This window comes from Mobula birostris, chromosome 10 (genome assembly GCF_030028105.1).
Source record: "Mobula birostris isolate sMobBir1 chromosome 10, sMobBir1.hap1, whole genome shotgun sequence".
NCBI classification, from domain to species: Eukaryota; Metazoa; Chordata; class Chondrichthyes; order Myliobatiformes; family Myliobatidae; genus Mobula; species Mobula birostris.
In genome coordinates, this window is record NC_092379.1 from 50151737 (window position 1) to 50171642 (window position 19906).

Below are 19906 nucleotides of genomic sequence, written 5' to 3' on the forward strand. Positions count from 1 at the left end.
CCTCCGTAAATCACTTCTGCACCCTTTCCAGTCACACGGATTCTTGCCTCTCGGCAGGTGGGGCATACACACACACACACACACACACACACACACACACACACACACACACACTCACACACACACACACACACACACACACACACACACACACACACACACACACACACACACATACACACTCGCCCTCTTCACCCCTTCACCCTCTTAGCCCTCTTTTGCCCCATTACACCTCTTACCTCCTCTTTGCCCTATTACACCTCTTACCTCCTCTTTCCCTTCTCCCATCAACCCTGACCCCCTCTTCTCCCTCTCCCCACCACATCTCCCTCTCTGCCATCTCCCCTGCCTCCTTCCTCTCTCGCTCACCATACCTCTGCCCCTGTCCATCCCTCCCCGTTCACCCCCTCTCCACCCTCTCGCCTTCCGTCAGTCTCTCCTCTCCATCCTTCACCAGTCTCCCTCGTTGGAGGGGTGGAGGTGACTCGTTGGGGGGGTCGAGGAGACTGGTTGGGGGAGTGGAGGAGACTCGGGGGGGTGGAGGAGACTTGTTGGTGGGGTGGAGGAGACTCGTTGGGAGGGGGTGGAGGAGACTTGTTGGTGGGGTGGAGGAGACTCGTTGGAGGGGGTGGAGGGAGACTCGTTGGGGGGGGTGGAGGAGACTCGTTGGGGGGTGGAGGAGACTCGTTGGGTGGGTGGAGGAGACTTGTTGGAGGGGTGGAGGGAGACTCGTTGGAGGGTGGAGGAGACTCGTTGGGGGAGTGGAGGAGACTCATTGGGGAGGGGGGTGGAGGAGACTCGTTGGGGGGGGTGGAGGAGACTCGGGGGGTGGAGCAGACTCATTGGATGGGGGTGGAGGAGATTCATTGGGGGGTGGAGGAGACTCGGTGGGTGGTGGAGGAGACTCGTTGAGGGGGGCGGAGGAGACTCGTTGGAGAGGGGGGTGGAGGAGACGTTGGGGGTGTGGAGGAGACTCGTTGGGGGGGTGGAGGAGACTCGTTGGGGAGGGGGTGAAGGGGACTCGTTGGGGGGTGGAGGAGACTCGTTGGGGTGGTGGAGGAGACGCGGAGGGGTGGAGGAGACTCATTAGGGGGGGCGGAGGAGACTCGTTGGGGGGGGAGGTGACTCGGGGAGGGGGGTGGAGGAGACTCGTTGGGGGGGTGGAGGAGACGCGGAGGGTGGAGGAGACTCGTTGGAGGGGGTGGAGGAGACTCGGCGAGGTGGAGGAGACTCGGGGGGCGGAGGAGACTCGTTGGGGGGGTGGAGGAAACTCGTTGAGGGAGGAGACTCGTTGGGGGGGTGGAGGAGACTCGGGGGGGTGGAGGAGACTCGTTGGAGGGGGGGTGGAGGAGACTCGGGGGGGTGGAGGAGACTCGTTGGAGGGGCTGGAGGAGACTCGGGGGGGGTGGAGGAGACTCGTTGGGGGGCGGAGGAGACTCGTTGGGGGGGGTGGAGGAAACTCGTTGGGGGAGGAGACTCGTTGGGGTGGTGAAGGAGACTCGTTGGAGGGGGGTGGAGGAGACTCGTTGGGGGAGGGGGTGGAGGAGACTCGTTAGGGGGTGGAGGAGACTCGTTGGGGGAGGGGGGTGAAGGGGACTCGTTGGGGGGTGGAGGAGACTCGTTGGGGGTGGTGGAGGATACGCGGGGGGGGGTGGAGGAGACTCATTAGGGGGGGCGGAGGAGACTCGGGGGGGGTGGAGGTGACTCGGGGAGGGGGTGGAGGAGACTCGTTGGGGGGGGTGGAGGAGACTCGTTGCGGGAGTGGAGGAGACTCGTTGGGGGGGGTGGAGGAGACTCGGAGGGTGGAGGAGACTTGACGGGTGGTGGGAGGAGACTCTTTTGGGGGGGGGGAGTGGGATGCGGGGTGGCTGTTAACAGAAGTGGGTCGGGGTCCAATTGTGGACAGTAGGTGGGTTGAAGGATTAATCAAGTCAATATAACTCAATCTCTCGTGTCCCGAAAACATCCTCGTAAATCACTTCTGCACCCTTACCAGCCACACGGATGGTTGCCTCTCGGCAGGTAGGACATACACACAGACACAGACACACACACACACACACACACACACACACTCACACACACACACACACCACACACACATACTCACACACACACAAACACACCCCCGCCCTCTCTCCCTTGCACTCTTAGCCTTCTTTGCCCTATTACACCTCTTACACCCACCTACCTCTCCTCTCCCTTCTCCCATCAACCCTCGCACCAACACCCCCGGCCTCTCTCCCCATCTCCCCTGCCTCCTTCCCCTCCCCCCTCACCATCCCTCTGCCCCTGTCCATCCCTCCCCCTTCACCCTCTCAACCCTCTCCCCTTCCATCAGTCTTCCCTCTCCATCCTTCACCAGTCTCCCTCCCCCCCCGTCTCCCTCCCTCTCCGTCTTCCTCCCCGTCTTTCATCCCCGTCTCCCCCCCACTATCACCCCTTCTCTTCATCCCCACTGTCTTCCCAACACCCTCCTCACCTCCTCTACTGCGCTCTCCTCACCCTCCCTGCCACTCTCTGCCCCTGCGCTCTCTTTCCCCCGACCCTCTGTCCGTATCATTAACCCTGTGACGACGTATTCATTTTCCCCTCTCTCTTCCCCTCAGCGAATTGCCCGCCTCCTCCGCCACCCCCTGGACAAATGGGGAATACCTGGCAGCAGTTACGGTGAGTGCTACCATTTCTCGTGCCTCCCTGTCACTCCCTCCTCCCTCCCTCCCCTCCTTCTCCATCTCCCTGCCAACCTCCGCCTCCCAAATACCTCCCGCCCCCTTCTTGTGCCCCCTTCTCGCCCTGCATTTCTCACCGCTTTCCCGCTCACCCCCATTCTCGCCTCCTCCTTCTCGTCCCCCCACTTCTCTGAACCCCGCCTTCTTTGACCCATATCTCGAACCACCCCCCTCAAACCCTCCCTTTCGAAACCCTATCCTCTCCACCACTTCCCCTTTCCCCCTTCTTGACCACCCCCTCAACACTCCCTGGAACCCCCCTCCTCTCCCCCCTCTTCCCCTCCCCCCCACTTCTTGACCACCCTACCCGCCTCCTAACTCGCCCCCTCTAATCGCCCCCCCCTTCTCACTCCCCCTCCCCGTGAAAGCTCCGTGCGCTTTCAGTGGATCAGGGTAACGGAGGGGATCCCAGTTGATTGGTTTGGGGAGGGGTTGGAGGAGACTCATGGGGGGGGGTGGAGGACAGTCGTTGAGGGGGTGGAGGAGACTCGTTGAGGGGGTGGAGGAGCCTCGGGGGGGGTTGAAGGAAACTCGTTGGGGTGGGGGTGGGGGGAGACTCGGGGGGTTGAAGGAGACTAATTGGGGGGGGTGCAGGAGACATTGGGGGGGTGGAGAAGACTCGTTGGGGGGTGGAGGAGACATTGCGAGGGGGGTGGAGGAGACTCATTAGGGGGACAGAGGAGACTCCTTGTGGGGGTGGAGGAGACTCGTTGAGGGATGTAGAAGATTCGTTGGGGGAGGTGGAGAGAGACTCGTTGGTGGGGCGGAGGAGACTCGTTGAAGGGTGGAGGAGGCTCGTTGGGGGGTGGAGGAGCCTCGGGGGGGGTTTGAAGGAAACTCGTTGGGGTCGGGGTGGAGGAGACTCGGGGGGTTGGAGGAGACTCGGGGGGTGGAGGAGACTCATTGGGGGGTGGAGGAGACTCGGGGGGTTGGAGGAGACTCGTTGGGGGGGTGGAGGAGACTCGTTGGGGGGGTAGAGGAGACATTGGGAGGGGGTGGAGGAGACTCATTGGGGGGCGGAGGAGACTCGTTGGAGGGGGGGTGGAGGAGACTCGGGGGGTGGAGGAGACTCGTTGGAGGGGCTGGAGGAGGACTCGGGGGGGGGGGGGTGGAGGAGACTCGTTGGGGGGCGGAGGAGGACTCGTTGGGGGGGGTGGAGGAAACTCGTTGGGGGAGGAGACTCGTTGGGGTGGTGAAGGAGACTCGTTGGGGGGATGTAGGAGACTCGTTGGGTGGGTGGAGGTGACTCAGGAGGGTGGAAGAGCCTCGTTGGGGAGTGGAGGAGACTTGTTGGGGATGTGGAGGAGCCTCGTTGGGGGAGGTGGAGGAGACTCGTTGGAGGGGAGGAGACTCGTTGTGGGAGGGTGGAGGAGACTCGTTGGGAGGGTGGAGGAGACTCGTTGGGGGGGTGGAGGAGACTCGGGGGGGTTGGAGGAAACTCGTTGGGGTGGGGGTGGAGGAGAGACTCGGGGGGTTGGAGGAGACTCGTTGGCGGGGGTGGAGGAGACTCAGGGGGGGTTGGAGAAAACTCGTTGGGGTGGGGGGTGGGGGAGACTTGGTGGTTTGGAGGAGACTAGTTGGCGGGGTGGAGGAGAGACTCGTTGGGGGGATGTAGGAGATTCGTTGGGGTGGTGGAGGAGACTCGTTGGTGGGGCGGAGGAGACTCGTTGGAGGGTTGGAGGAGACTCGTTGGGGGGTGTGCAGGAGACACGTTGGGGTGGTGGAAGAGACTCGGGCGGGTGGAGGATCCTCGTTCGGGGGGGGTGGAGGAGACTCGTTGGGGGGGGTGTAGGAGACTCGTTGGGGGGGTTGGAGGAGACTCGGGAGCGTGGAGGAGCCTCGTTGGGGAGGTGGAGGAGACTCGTTGGGGAGGTGGAGGAGCCTCGTTGGGGGAGGTGGAGGAGACTCGTTTGAAGGGAGGAGCCTTGTTGTGGGGTGGCGGAGGAGACTCATTGGCGGGGTGGAGGAGACTCGTTGGGGGGGGTGGGGGAGACTCGTTGGGGGGGGTGGGGGGACACTCGTTGGGGAAGTGGAGGAGACTCGTTGGGGGTGATGGAGGAGACTCAGGAGGGGTGGAGGGAGCCTCGTTGGGGGGGTGGAGGAGACTCGTTCGGTGGGTGGAGGAGACTCGTTGGAGGGGGAGGAAACTCGTTGTGGGGGGGGGGTGGAGGAGACTCGTTGGAGGGTGGAGGAGACTCGTAGGGGGGGTGGAGGAGACTCGGTGGGGTGGCGGAGGAGACTCATTGGGGGGTGGAGGAGACTCGTTGGCGGGGGGTGGAGGTGACTGGTTGGGGGGGCTTGGAGAAGATTCGTTGGAAGGGGGTGGGAGGAGACTCGGAGGGGTGGAGGTGACTGGTTGTGGGGGTTGGAGGAGACTCGGGGGGTGGAGGAGATCGGCGAGTGGAGGAGACTCGTTGGGGGATTGAAGGAGACTCGTTGGGCGAGGGGGTGGAGCAGACTCGTTGGCGGGGGTGGAGGATACTCGTTGGGAGGGGGGTGGAGGAGACTCGGGGGGGGCTGGAGGAGATCGGCGAGTGGAGGAGACTCGTTGGGGGATTGAAGGAGACTCGTTGGGGAGGGGGGTGGAGCAGACTCGTTGGCGGGGGTGGAGGATACTCGTTGGGAGGGGGTGGAGGAGACACGTTGAGGGGGTGGAGGAGACCTCGTGGGGTGGAGGAGACTCGTTGGGGGGAGTGGAGGTGACTGGTTGGGGGGCTTGGAGAAGATTCGTTGGAAGGGGGTGGAGGAGACTCGGAGGGGTGGAGGTGACTGGTTGTGGGGGTTGGAGGAGACTCGGGGGGGTGGAGAAGATCGCGGCGAGTGGAGGAGACTCGTTGGGGGATTGAAGGAGACTCGTTGGGGGAGGGGGGTGGAGCCAGACTCGTTGGCGGGGGTGGAGGATACTCGTTGGGAGGGGGTGGAGGAGACTCGGGGGGGGGTGGAGGAGATCGGCGAGTGGAGGAGACTCGTTGGGGGATTGAAGGAGACTCGTTGGGGAGGGGGTGGAGCAGACTCGTTGGCGGGGGGTGGAGGATACTCGTTGGGAGGGGGTGGAGGAGACACGTTGAGGGGGTGGAGGAGACTCGTGGGGTGGAGGAGACTCGTTGGGGGAGTGGAGGTGACTCGGGGGGTGGAGGAGATTCGGCGGGTGGAGGAGACTCGTTGGGGGGGTGGAGGAGACACGTTGGAGGAGTGGAGGAGACTCGTTGGGGAGGGGGTGGTGGAGACTCATTTGGGGGGCGGAGGAGACTCATTGGGGGTGGAGGAGGCTCGTTGAGGGGGTGGAGGAGACTCGTGGGGTGGAGGAGACTCGTTGGGGGAGTGGAGGTGACGGGGGGTGGAGGAGATTCGGCGGGTGGAGGAGATTCGGCGGGTGGAGGAGACTCGTTGGGGGGGTGGAGGAGACACGTTGGAGGAGTGGAGGAGACTCGTTGGGGAGGGGGTGGTGGAGACTCATTTGGGGGGCGGAGGAGACTCATTGGGGGTGGAGGAGGCTCGTTGAGGGGGTGGAGGAGACTCGTGGGGGGGGATGGAGGAGACTCGTTGGGGGGGGTGGAGGAGACTGGTTGGGGGGGTTGGAGGAGACTCGGGGGGGTGAAGGAGACTCGGGGGGGTGGAGGAGACTCGTGGGGGGGGGGGTGGAGGAGACCCGGCGGGTGGAGGAGACTCGTTGGGAGGGGGTGGAGGAGACTCGGGGGGGTTGGAGGAGACTCGGGGGGGGGGGGTGGAGGAGACCCGGCGGGTGGAGGAGACTCGTTGGGGAGGGAGTGGAGGAGACTCGTCGGGGGGGTGGAGTATACTCGTTAGGAGGGGGTGGAGGAGACTCGTTAGGTGGGTGGAGGAGACTCGTTGGAAGGAAGGAGACTCGTTGTACTGCGGTGGAGGAGACTCGTTGAGGGGGTAGAGGAGACTCGTTGGGGGGTGAAGGACACTCGTTGGGAGGGTGTAGAGGAGACTCGTTGGGGGAGTGGAGGAGACTCGTTGGCGGGGGTGGAGGAGCCTCGTTGGGGAGGTGGTGGAGTCTCTTTGGAGGGGAGGAGACTCGTTGTGGTGGGTGGAGGAGACTCGTTGGAGGGGTGGAGGAGACTCGTTGGTGGGGTGGTGGAGACTCGGGTTGATGGAGGAGCCTCGTTGTGGGGGTGTAGGAGACTCGTTGGGGAGGGTGTGGAGGAGACTCGTAGCGGGGGTGGAGGAGATTCGGGGGGTGGAGGAGACTGGTTCGGGGGTGGAGGAGACTGGTTGGGGGGGCGGAGGAGACTCGTAACGGGGGTGGAGGAGACTGGTTCGGGGGTGGAGGAGACTGGTTGGTGGGGCGGTGGAGACGCGTTGGTGTTGGAGGAGACTCGTTGAAGCGGGGTGGAGGAGACTCGTTGGGGAGGGGTTGAAGGAGACTCGTTGGGGGGGTGGAGGATCGTTGAGAGGGGGCGGAGGATACTCGTTGGGGAGGGGGTGGAGGAGACTCGGGAGGGTGGAGGAGACTCGGGGGTGTGGAGGAGACTCGTTGGGGGAGTGGAGGAGACTCGTTGGGGAGGGGGTGGAGGAGAATCGTTGGGGGGGTGGAGGATACTCGTTGGGAGGGGGTGGAGGAGACTCGTTGAGGGGGTGGAGGAGTCCCGTTGGGGGAGTGGAGGAGACTCGCAGGGTGGAAGAGACTCGTTGGCAGGGGCTGTAGGAGACTCGGCGGGTGGAGGAGACTCGTTGGGGGGGGCGGAGGAGGCTCGTTGGAGGGTGGAAGAGACTCGTTGGGGGCGTGGAGGAGACTCGGTGGTGTGGCAGAGGAGACACATTGGGGGGTTGGAGGAGACTCGTTGGGGAGGGGGCGGAGGAGACTCGTTGGTGGGTGGAGGAGACTCGGCGGGTGGAGGAGACACGTTGGAGGGGTGGAGGAGACTCGTTGGGGGGGTGGAGGAGAGTCGTTGGGGGGGTGTGGAGGATACTCGTTGGGAGGGGGTGGAGGAGACTTGTGGGGTGGAGAAGACTCGTGCGGGGGGTGGAGTAGACTCGTTGGGGAGTGGGCGGAGGAGACTCGTTGGCAGAGTGGAGCAGACTCGAGGGGTGGAGGAGACTCGTGGGAGGGGTGGAGGAGAATCGTTGGGGAGGTGGAGGAGACTCGTTGGGGAGGGGGTGGAAGAGACTCGGGAGGGTGGAGGAGACTCGGGGGGTGTGGAGGAGACTCATTGGGGGAGTGGAGGAGACTCGTTGGGGAGGGGGTGGAGCAGACTGGTTGGGGGAGTGGAGGATACTAGTTGGGGGGTGTAGGAGACTCTTTAGGGGGGTGGAGGAGACTCGCGAGGGTGGAGAGCCTCGTTGGGGAGGTGGAGGAGACTCGTTGGAAGGAAGGAGACTCGTTGTAGGGGGTGGGGGAGACTCGTTGGGAGGGTGTGGAGGAGACTCGTTGGGTTGGTGGAGGAGACTCGTTGGTTGGTGGAGGACGCTCGTTGAGGGGGTGGAAGAGACTCGTTGGGAGGGTGTGGAGGAGACTCGGGGGAGTGGAGGAGACTCGTTGGGTGGGTGGAGGAGATTCGTTGGGAGGGGGTGGAGGAGACTCGTAGGGGGTGTGGAGCAGACTGGTTGGGGGGGGTTGGAGGAGATTAGGGAGGGGTGGAGGAGACTCGGCGGGTGGAGGAGACTCCTTGGGGGGGTTGAAGGAGACTCGGGGGGGGGGTGAAGGAGACTCGTTGGGGGAGTGGAGGAGACTCGTTCGGGAGGGGGTGGAGGAGACTCGTTGGGGGGGTGGAAGACACTCGTTGGGAGAGGGTGGAGGAGACTCGTTGAGGGGGTGGAGGAGACTCGTGGGGTGGAGGAGAATCGTGGGGGGTGGAGGAGACTCGTTGGGGGAGGGGAGGAGACTCGGCGGGTGGAGGAGACTCGGCGGGGGTGGAATAGACTCGTTGGGGGAGTGGAGGAGACTCGGCGGGTGGAGGAGACTCGCGGGGTGGAGGAGACTCGTTGGAGAGGGGGTGGAGGAAACTAGTTGGGGGGGTGGAGGATACTCGCTGGGAGGGGTGGAGGAGTCTCGTTGAAGGGGTAGAGGAGACTCGTGGGGTGGAGGAGACTCGTGGGGGGTAGAGGAGACCCGTTGGGGGAGTGGAGGAGACTCGGGGGGTGGAAGAGACTCGTTGGCAGTTGGTGGAGGAGACTCGGCGGGTGGAGGAGACTCGTTGGGGGGTGAAGGAGGTTCGGGGGGTGGAGGAGACTCGTTGGGGAGGGGGCGGAGGAGACTCGTTGGCGGGGTGGAGGAGACTCGTGGGGGGGTGGAGGAGACTCGTTGGGCAGAGGGTGGAGAAGACTCGTTGGGAGGGTGAGGGAGACTCGTTGGGGAGGGGTGGAGGAGAGTCGTTGGGGGAGTGGAGGAGACTCATTGAGGGGGTGGAGCTCTCTCGTTGGGTGGAAGTGGAGGAGACTCGTTGGGGGGGCGGAGGAGACTCATTGGGGGGAGGAGACTCGCTGGTGGGGCGGAGGAGACTCGTTTGGGGTGTGCAGGAGACTCGTTGGGGGGGTGGAGGTGACTCGTTGAAGGGGGTGGCGGAGACTCGGGAGGGTGGAGGAGTCTCGTTGGGGGGGTGGAGGAGTCTCGTTGGGGGAGTGTAGGAGACTCGTTGGGGGGGTGGAGGAGACTCGGGAGGGTGGAGAGCCTCGTTGGGGAGGTGGAGGAGACTCATTGGGGGAGTGGAGGAGACTCGTTGGGGGGGGGTGGAAGAGATTCGTTGGGTGGGGGTGGAGGAGACTCGTTGGGGGAGAGGAGGAGACTCGTTGGGGTAGGGGTGGAGGAGCCTCGTTGGGGGGGTGGAGGAGACTCGTTGGTGGGGCGGAGGAGACTGGTTGGGGGTGTGCAGGAGACTCGTCGGGGTGGTGGAGAAGACTCGTGGGGTGGAGGAGACTCGTGGGGGATGGAGGAGACTCGTTGGGGGAGTGGAGGAGACTCGGGGGGTGGAGGAGACTCGTTGGGGGAGTGGAGGAGACTCGTTGGGGGGGGGTGGAGGAGACTCGTTGGGAAGAGGGTGGAGGAGACACATAGGGGGGCGGAGGAAACTTGGGGGTTGGAGGAGACTCGTTGAGGGGGTGTAGGAGACTCGTTCGGGAGGGTGTGGAGGAGACTCGTAACGGGGGTGGAGGAGACTCGGGGGGTGGAGGAGACTGGTTCGGGGGTGGAGGAGACTGGTTGGTGGGGCGGTGGAGACTCGTTGGTGTTGGAGGAGATTCGTTGAAGCGGGGTGGAGGAGACTCGTTGGGGAGGGGTTGAAGGAGACTCGTTGGGGGGGTGGAGGATCGTTGGGAGGGGGCGGAGGATACTCATTGGGGAGGGGGTGGAGGAGACTCGGGAGGGTGGAGGAGACTCGGGGGGGGGTGGAGGAGACTCGTTGGGGGAGTGGAGGAGACTCGTTGGGGAGGGGGTGGAGGAGAATCGTTGAGGGGGTGGAGGAGACTCTTTGGGGGAGCGGAGGAGACTCGCAGGGTGGAAGAGACTCGTTGGCAGGGGCTGTAGGAGACTCGGCGGGTGGAGGAGACTCGTTGGGGGGGGCGGAGGAGGCTCGTTGGAGGGTGGAAGAGACTCGTTGGGGGGGTGGAGGAGACTCGGTGGTGTGGCAGAGGAGACACATTGGGGGGGTGGAGGAGACTCGTTGGGGAGGGGGCGGAGGAGACTCGTTGGTGGGGTGGAGGAGACTCGTTGGGAAGAGGGTGGAGGAGACACATTGGGGGGCGGAGGAAACTGGGGGGTGGAGGAGACTCCTTGGGGGGGGGTGAAGGAGACTCGGGGGGGGTGGAGGAGACTCGTAGGGGAGTGGAGGAGACTCGGGGAGGGGGTGGAGGAGACTCATTGGGGGGGTGGAAGAGACTCGTTGGGAGAGGGTGGAGGAGACTCGTTGAGGGGGTGGAGGAGACTCGTGGGGTGGAGGAGACTCGTGGGGGGTGGAGGAGACTCGTTGGGGGAGTAGAGGAGACTCGGCGGGTGGAGGAGACTCGTTAGAGGGGTGGAGGAGACTCGGGGGGGGTGGAGGAGACTCGTTGGGGGAGTGGAGGAGACTCGTTGGGGAGGGGGTGGAGGAGCCTCGTTGGAGGGGTGGAGGAGACTCGTTGGCGGGGGTGGAGGAGACTGGTTGGGGGTGTGCAGGAGACTCGTTGGGGTGGTGGAGGAGACTCGGCAGGGTGGAGGAGCCTCGTTGGGGGGGGTGGAGGAGACTCGTTGGGGGAGTGGAGGAGACTCGTTGGGGAGGGGGTGGAGGAGCCTCGTTGGAGGGGCGGAGGAGACTCGTTGGGGGGTGGAGGAGACTCGGCAGGGTGGAGGAGCCTCGTTGGGGGGGTGAAGGAGACTCGTTGAGGGGGTGTAGGAGACTCGTTTGGGGGTGTGTAGGGGCCTCGTTGGGGAGGTGGAGGAGACTCGTTGGGGAGGGGGCGGAGGAGACTCGTCGGCGGGGTGAAGGAGTCTCGTTGGTGGGGTGGAGGAGTCTCGTGGGGGGGGTGGAGGAGACTCGGCGGGTGGAGGAGACTCGTTTGGGGGGTGGAGGAGACTCCTTGGGGAGGGGATGGAGGAGACTCGGGGGGGTGGAGGAGACTCGTTGGGGAGGGGGCGGAGGAGACTCGTTGGGGAGGGGGCGGAGGAGACTCGTTGGTGGGTGGAGGAGTCTCGGCGGGTGGAGGAGACTCGTTGGAGGGGTGGAGGAGACTCGTTGGGCAGAGGGTGGGGGCGACTTGTTTGGGGGGTGGAGGAGACTCGTTGGGGAGGGTGTGGAGGAAACTCGTAGCAGGGGTGGAGGAGACTCGGGAGGTGGAGGAGACTCGTTGTGGGGGTGTAGGAAACTCATTGGTGAGGGTGTGGAAGAAACTCGTAGCTGGGGTGGAGGAGACTAGTTCGGGGGTGGAGGAGACTGGTTGGGGGGGCGGTGGAGACTCGTTGGTGTTGGAGGAGACTCGTTGAAGAGAGGTGGAGGAGACTCGTTGTGGGGTGTAGGAGACTCAGTGGCGGGGTGGAGGAGACTCGTTGGGAGGGGGTGGAGGAGACTCGGGGGGTGGAGGATCTTTGGGAGGTGGCGGAGGATACTCGTTGGGGGGGCGGGGAAGACTCTTTGGGGAGGGGGTGAAGGAGACGTTGGGGGGGTAGAGGAGACACGTTGGCGGGTGGAGAAGACGCGGTGGTGTGGAGGAGACTCATTGGGAGGGGGAGAAGGAGACTCGTTGGGGGAGTGGTGGAGACTCGTTGGAGGGGGTGGAGGAGACTCATTGGGGAGTGGAAGAGACTCGTTGTGGGGGTGGGGGAGACTGGTTTGAGGGGTTGGAGGAGACTCAGGGGGGTGGAGGAGACTCATTGGGGGAGTCGAGGAGACCCGTTGGGGAGGGGATGAAGGAGACTCGTTGAGGGGGTGGAGGAGACTCGTGGGGTGGTGGAGACTCGTGGGGGGTGGAGGAGACTCGTTGGGGGAGTGGAGGAGACTTGGGGGGTGGAAGAGACTCGTTGGCAGGTGGTGGAGGAGACTCGGCGGGTGGAGGAGACTCGTTGGGTGGTGGAGGAGACTCGGAGGGTGGAGGAGACTCGTTGGGGAGGGGGCAGAGGTGATTCGTTGGCGGGGTGGAGGAGACTCGTTGGTGGGGTGGAGGAGACTCGTGGGGGGGTGACTGAGACTCGTTGGGGAGGTGGAGGAAACTCGTTGGGGAGGGGGTGGAGGAGACTCGGGGAGGCGGAGGAGACTCGTGGGGGTGGAGGAGACTTGTTGGGGAGGGGGTGGAGGAGACTCGGGGGGGTGGAGGAGACTCGTTGGGGGAGTGGAGGAGACTCCGGGGGTGGAAGAGACTCGTTTGCAGGGGGTGGAGGAGATTGGGCGGGTGGAGGAGACTCATTGGGGAGTGGAAGAGACTCGTTGTGGGGGTGGAGCAGACTCGTGGGGGTGGAGGAGACTCGTTGGGGGGGTGGAGGGTACTCGTTGGGAGGGGGTGGAGGAGACTCATTGAGGGGGTGGAGGAGACTCATTGAGGGGGTAGAGGAGACTCGGGTGGAGGAGACTCGTGGGGGTGGAGGAGACTCGTTGGGGGAGTGGAGGAGACCCGCGGGGTGGAGGAGCATCGGGAGGTGGAGGAGACTCGTGGGGGGGGGGTGGTGGAGGAGACTCGTTGGGGAGGTGGAGGAGACTCTTTAGGTAGTGGGTGGCGGAGACTTGGCGGGTTGAGGAGACTCGTTGGGAGGGGGTGGAGGATACTCGTTGGGGGAGTGGAGGAGACTCGTTGGCGAGGGGGTGGAGGAAACTCGTTGGGGGGTGGAGGATACTCGTTGGGAGGAGGTGGAGAAGACTCGTTGAGGGGGTGGTGGGGACTCGCGGAGTGGAGGAGACTCGTGGGGGTGGAAGAGACTCGTTGGGGGAGTGGAGGAGACTCGAGGGGTGGAGGAACCTCGGCGGGTGGAGGAGACTCGTTGGGGGGGTGGAGGAGACTCGGAGGGTGGAGCAGACTCGTTTGGGGAGTGGAGGAGACTCGTTGGGGAGGGGGTGGAGGAGGCTCGTTGGGGGGTTGGAGGAGACTCGTTGGGGAGGGGGTGGAGGAGACTCAATGAGGGGGCGGAGGAGACTCGGGGGGTTGAGGAGACTTGTTGGGGAGGGCGTGGAGGAGACTCGTTGAGGGGGTGAAGGAGACTAGGGGGGTGGAGGAGACTCGTGAGGGGGTGGAGGAGACTCGTTGGGGAGAGGGTGGAGTAGACTCGTTGGGGGAGTGGAGGAGACTTGTTGAGGGCGTGAAGGAGACTCGTTGGGGAGGGTGTGGAAGAGATTCTTAGCAGGGGTGGAGGAGACTCGGGGGGTGGCGGAGACTCGTTGTGGGGGTGTAGGAGACTCGCTGGTGAGGGTGTGGAGGAGCCTCGTAGCGGGGGTGGAGGAGACTCGGGGGGTGGAGGAGACTCGTTGGAGCGGGGTGGAGGAGACTCGTTAGGGGGGGCGGAGGAGACTCTTCGGGGAGGGGGTGAAGGAGACTCGTTGGGGGGGTGGAGGAGACTCGTTGGGGGGTGGAGAAGATGCGGGGTGGGTGGAGGAGACTCATTGGGAGGTGGCGCAGGAGACTCGTTGGGGTGGAGTGGAGGAAGCTCGTTGGGGTGGCGGAGGAGTGTCGTTGGGGGGCGGAGGAGACTCGTGGGGGTGGAGGAGACTCGTTGGGAGGGGGTGGAGGAGACTCTTTGGAGGGGCTGGAGGAGACTCGTTGGAGGGGTGGTGGAGACTCGTTGGGGGTGTGGAGGAGACTCGTTGGGGAGTGGAGGAGACTCGTTGTTGGGGTGGATGTGGTTGGGGACTGTTAACAGAAGTGGGTCGGTGTCCAGTTGTGGACAGTGGGTGGGTTGAAGGATTAAAGTTTGAGATGGGGGGAGGTGGTTTAGTCGGAGGAAATGTGTTCCCGTGTAGAGCCGGGGCAATCTGGAATACAGTTAGTTTCTGCAGGGTCGTATATCACTGCAGTTTCTGCAAGGGGGTGCAAACACTGGTGACAGTAGGTGGGATGGGGAGTGATGGGACGGGCTGTGGCAGACATGGATGAGATGGGGACAGTGGGCACGGAGTCAGAGTCAGACAGCAGGGAAAGAGGCCACTCAGCCCAACACATCCATGCTGACCCCGTAGCCTACCTGAACAAGTCCCTCTTCCCGCATCCTCTGCTATCCATGTACCTGTCCAAGTGGCTTTTGAAGGTGATTGTTCCCACCTCCACCTCCTCCTCAAGCAGCTTATTCCACATAGCCACCTCCCTCTGGGTCAAACTGTTGTCCCTCAGGTCCCTTCATAACCACTCTCTTCTCACCTTAAACCTGAGTCCTCTAGTTTAATTCTCCCCTATCCTGGGGCAGAAAGACTGAGTGTGTTCACCCTGTCTCTGTCCCTCATGATTTTGTCCACCGCAATCTCCTACACTCCAAGGAATCAAGTCAATATAACTCAATCCCTCGTGTCTTGAAAACATCCTCGTAAATCACTTCTGCACCCTTTCCAGCCACACGGATTCTTGCCTCTCGGCAGGTGGGACATACACACAGACACACACACACACACACACACACACACACACACACTCACACACACACACACACACACACACACACACACTCACACAGTCACACACTCACACACACACATACACACTCACACACACTCACACAAAGACACACACTCACACACACTCACACAAACACACCCCCGCCCTCTCCCCTTTGCACTCTTAGCCCTCTTTGCCCTATTACACCTCTTACCCCCACTTACCTCCCATCTCCCTTCTCCCATCAACCCTCGCACCAACTCCCCTGCCTCTCCCCATCTCCCCTGCCTCCTTCCCCTCCCCCTCACCATCCCTCTGCCCCTGTCCATCCCTCCCCTTCACCCCTCTCAACCCTCTCCCCTTCCATCAGTCTCCCCTCTCCATCCTTCACCAGTCTCCCTCCCCCCGTCTCCCTCCCTCTCCGTCTTCCTCCCCCGTCTTTCTCCCCATGTCCCCCCACTATCACCCCTTCCCTTCGTCCCCACTGTCTTCCCAACACCCTCCCCACCCTCTCTCCCGCGCTCTCCTCACCCTCCCTGCCACTCTCTGCCCCTGCGCTCTCTTTCCCCCGACCCTCTGTCGGTTTTCATTAACCCTGTGACGATGTATTCATTTTCCCCTCTCTCTTCCCCTCAGCGAATTGCCCGCCTCCTCCGCCACCCCCTGGACAAATGGGAATACCTGGCAGCAGTTACGGTGAGTGCTACCATTTCTCGTGTCTCCCTGTCACTCCCTCCTCCCTCCCTCCCTCCTTCTCCATCTCCCTGCCAACCTCCGCCTCCCAAATACCTCCTGCCCCCTTCTTGTGCCCCCTTCTCGCCCTGCATTTCTCACCGCTTTCCCACTCACCCCATTCTCGCCTCCCCCTTCTCGTCCCCCCACATCTCGGAACCACCCTTCTTGGACCCCCACCTCGAACCACCTCTCTCGAACCATCCCTTTCGAAACCCTATCCTCTCCACCTTTTCCCCTTTCCCCCTTCTTGACCACCCCCTTAAACCCCCCTCGAACCCCCACCTCTCCCCCTCTTCCCCTCTCCCCACTTCTTGACCACCCTACTCGCTTCCTAACTCGCCCCCTCTAATTGCCCCCCTTCTCACTCCCCCACCCCCCCCCGTGAAAGCTCCGTGCGCTTTCAGTGGATCAGGGTAACGGAGGGATCCCAGTTGATTGGTTTGGGGAGGGGTTGGAGGAGACTCGGGGGGTTGGAGGAGCCTCGTTGTGGGGGTGGAGGAGACTCGTTGGGGGTGCGGAGGAGACTCGGGCGGGGTGGAGGAAACTCGTTGGGAGGTGGAGGAGACTCGGGGGGGGGGGGTGGAGGAGACTCGTTGGGGAGCGGGTGGAGGAGACTCGGGGGGTTGGAGTAGACTCGTTTGGGGGGGTTGGAGGAGACTCGTTGGGGGGGCGGAGGAGACTCGTTGGGGGGTGGAGGAGACTCGTTGGAGGGGTGGAGGAGACTCGCTGGGGAGTGGTGGAGACTCTTTGGGAGGGGGTGGAGGAGACTCGTTGGGGGGCTGGAGGAGACTCGTTGAGGGGTGGAGGAGACTCATTGAGGGGTGGAGGAGACTCGTTGGGGTGTGGAGGAGACTCATTGAGGGGGCGGAGGAGACTCGTTGGGGAGGGGTTGAAGCAGACTCGTTGGGGGGGTGGAGGATCGTTGGGAGGGGGCGGAGGATACTCGTTGGGGAGGGGGTGGAGGAGACTCGGGGGGGGTGGAGGAGACTCGTTGGGGGAGTGGAGGAGACTCGTTGGGGAGGGGGTGGAGGAGAATCGTTGGGGGGGGTGGAGGATACTCGTTGGGAGGGGGTGGAGGAGACTCGTTGAGGGGGTGGAGGAGACTCGGGGGAGTGGAGGAGACTTGCAGCGTGGAAGAGACTCGTTGGCAGGGCCTGTAGGAGACACGGCGGGTGGAAGAGACTCGTTGGGGGGGCGGAGGAGGCTCGTTGGAGGGTGGAAGAGACTCGTTGGGGGGGTGGAGGAGACTCAGTGGTGTGGCAGAGGGGACACATTGGGGGGGTGGAGGAGACTCGTTGGGGAGGGGGCGGAGGAGACTCGTTGGTGGGGTGGAGGAGACTCGTTGGGAAGAGGGTGGAGGAGACACATTGGGGGGCGGAGGAAACTGGGGGGTGGAGGAGACTCCTTGGGGGGAGTGGAGGAGACTCGTTGGGGAGGGGGTGGAGGAGACTCATTGGGGGGGTGGAAGACACTCGTTGGGAGAGGGTGGAGGAGACTCGTTGAAGGGGTGGAGGAGACTCGTGGGGTGGAGGAGACTCGTGGGGGGTGGAGGAGACTCGTTGGGGGAGTAGAGGAGACTTGGCGGGTGGAGGAGACTCGTTAGAGGGGTGGAGGAGACTCGGGGGGGTGGAGGAGACTGGTTGGGGGTGTGCAGGAGACTCGTTGGGGAGGTGGAGGAGACTCGTTGGGGAGGGGGCGGAGGAGACTCGTTGGCGGGGTGAAGGAGTCTCGTTGGTGGGGTGGAGGAGTCTCGTGGGGTGTGGAGGAGACTCGTGGGGGGGTGGAGGAGACTCGTGGGGGAGTGGAGGAGACTCGTAGAGGAAGGAGGTGGAGGAGACTCGTTGGGGGGGTGGAGGATACTCGTTGGGAGGGGGTGGAGGAGACTCGTTGAGGTGGTGGAGGAGTCTCGTTGGGGGAGTGGAGTAGACTCGGGGGGTGGAAGAGACTCGTTGGCAGGGGCTGTAGGAGACTCGGCTGGTGGAGGAGAGTCATTGGGGGGGCGGAGGAGACTCGTTGGAGGGTGGAGGAGACACGTTGGGGGGTGGAGGAGAGTCGGTGGTGTGGCGGAGGAGACTCATTGGGGGGGTGGAGGAGACTCGTTGGGGTGGTGGAGGAGACTCGGCAGGGTGGAGGAGCCTCGTTCGGGAGGGGTGGAGGAGACTCGTTGGGGGGGGGTGTAGGAGACTCGTTTGGGGGTGTGTAGGGGCCTCGTTGGGGAGGTGGAGCAGACTCGTTGGAGGGTGGAGGACACTCGTTGAGGGGGTGGAGGAGACTCGTTGGGAGGGTGTGGAGGAGACTCGTTGGGGGGGAGCAGACTGGTTGGGGGGTTTGGAGGAGATTAGGGAGGGGTGGAGGAGACTCGTTGGGGGAGTGGAGGAGACTCGTTGGGGGGGTGGAGGATACTCGTTGGGAGAGGGTGGAGGGGACTCGTTGAGGGGGTAGAGGAGACTCGTGGGGTGGAGGAGACTCCAGGTGGGTGGAGGAGACTCATTGGGGGAGTGGAGGAGACTCGTTAGGGGGGTGGAGGAGACTCGTTGGGGGAGTGGAGGAGACTCGTTGGGGGAGTGGAGGAGACTCGTTGGGGAGGGGGTGGAGGAGCCTCGTTGGGGGGTTGGAGGAGACTTGTTGGCGGGGGTGGAGGAGATTCGTTGGTGGGGCGGAGGAGACTTGTTGGGGGTGGAGGAGACTGGTTGGGGGTGTGCAGGAGCCTCGTTGGGGGGCGTAGGGGCCTCGTTGGGGGGTGTAGGGGCCTCGTTGGGGAGGTGGAGGAGACTCGTTGGGGAGGTGGAGGAACCTCGTTGGGGAGCTAGAGGAAACTCGTTGGAGGGGAGGAGACTCGTTGTGGGGGGGGCGGAGGAGACTCATTGGAGGGTGGAGGAGACTCGTTGTGGGGGTGGAGGAGACTCGGTGGGGAGGGGGTGGAGGAGACTCGGGGGGGGTGAAGGATACTCGTTGGGAGAGGGTGGAGGAGACTCGTTGAGGGGGTAGAGGAGACTCGTGGGGTGGAGGAGACTCGTGGGGGGTGGAGGAGACTCGTTGGGGCAGTGGAGGAGACTCGGCGAGTGGAGGAGACTCAGGGGGGTGGAGGAGACTCGTTGGGGGAGTGGAGGAGACTCGTTGGGGAGGGGGTGGAGGAGCCTCGTTGGGGGGCTGGAGGAGCCTCATTGGGGGGCTGGAGGAGACTCGTTGGGGGTGGAGGAGACTGGTTGGGGGTGTGCAGGAGCCTCGTTGGGGTGGTGGAGGAGACTCGGGAGGGTGGTGGAGCCTTGTTGGGGGGGTGGAGGAGACTCGTTGGGAGGGTGTAGGAGACTCGTTGGGGGGTGTAGGGGCCTCGTTGGGGAGGTGGAGGAGACTCATTGGGGAGGTGGAGGAGACTCGGTGGGGTGGCGGAGGAGACTCATAGGAGGTGGAGGAGACTCGTTGGGGAGGGGGCGGAGGAGACTCGTTGGTGGGGTGGAGGAGACTCGGCGGGTGGAGGAGACTCGTTTGGGGGGTGGAGGAGACTCCTTGGGGAGGGGATGGAGGAGACTCGTGGGGGTGGAGGAGACTCGTTGGGGTGGGGCGGAGGAGACTCGGTGGGGTGGAAGAGACTCGTTGAGTGGGTGGATGAGACTCGTTGGGCAGAGGGTGGGGGCGACTTGTTTGGGGGGTGGAGGAGACTCGTTGGGGAGGGTGTGGAGGAAACTCGTAGCAGGGGTGGAGGAGACTCGGGAGGTGGAGGAGACTCGTTGTGGGGGTGTAGGAAACTCGTTGGTGAGGGTGTGGAAGAGACTCGTAGCTGGGGTGGAGGAGACTAGTTCGGGGGTGGAGGAGACTGGTTGGGGGGGCGGTGGAGACTCGTTGGTGTTGGAGGAGACTCGTTGAAGAGAGGTGGAGGAGACTCGTTGTGGGGTGGAGGAGACTCAGTGGCGGGGTGGAGAAGACTCGTTGGGAGGGGGTGGAGGAGACTCGGGGGGTGGAGGATCGTTGGGAGGTGGCGGAGGATACTCGTTGGGGGGGCGGGGAAGACTCTTTGGGGAGGGGGTGAAGGAGACTCGTTGGGGGGGTAGAGGAGACACGTTGGCGGGTGGAGAAGACGCGGTGGTGTAGAGGAGACTCATTGGGAGGGGGAGAAGGAGACTCGTTGGGGGAGTGGAAGAGACTCGTTGGAGGGGGTGGAGGAGACTCGTCGGAGGGGTGGTGGAGACTCGTTGGGGGGGGTGGAGGAGACTCATTGGGGAGTGGAAGAGACTCGTTGTGGGGGTGGGGGAGACTGGTTTGAGGGGTTGGAGGAGACTCGGCGGCTGGAGGAGACTCAGGGGGGTGGAGGAGACTCATTGGGGGAGTCGAGGAGACCCGTTGGGGAGGGGGTGAAGGAGACTCGTTGAGGGGGTGGAGGAGACTCGTGGGGTGGTGGAGACTCGTGGGGGGTGGAGGAGACTCGTTGGGGGAGTGGAGGA

At 63.7% G+C, this 19906-nt stretch overlaps 1 protein-coding gene across 1 annotated transcript in view; it reads left to right on the plus strand.

Moving 5' to 3' along the window:
- The window catches only part of LOC140203673 (uncharacterized), a 76190-nt gene that overhangs the window by 1170 nt on the left and 55114 nt on the right, over positions 1-19906 (plus strand). The window contains exons 2-3 of the mRNA XM_072269721.1: positions 2610-2670; positions 15369-15428. Coding sequence (XP_072125822.1) covers positions 2610-2670; positions 15369-15428 — 121 coding nt within the window. The remainder of the gene's footprint in view (positions 1-2609; positions 2671-15368; positions 15429-19906) is intronic.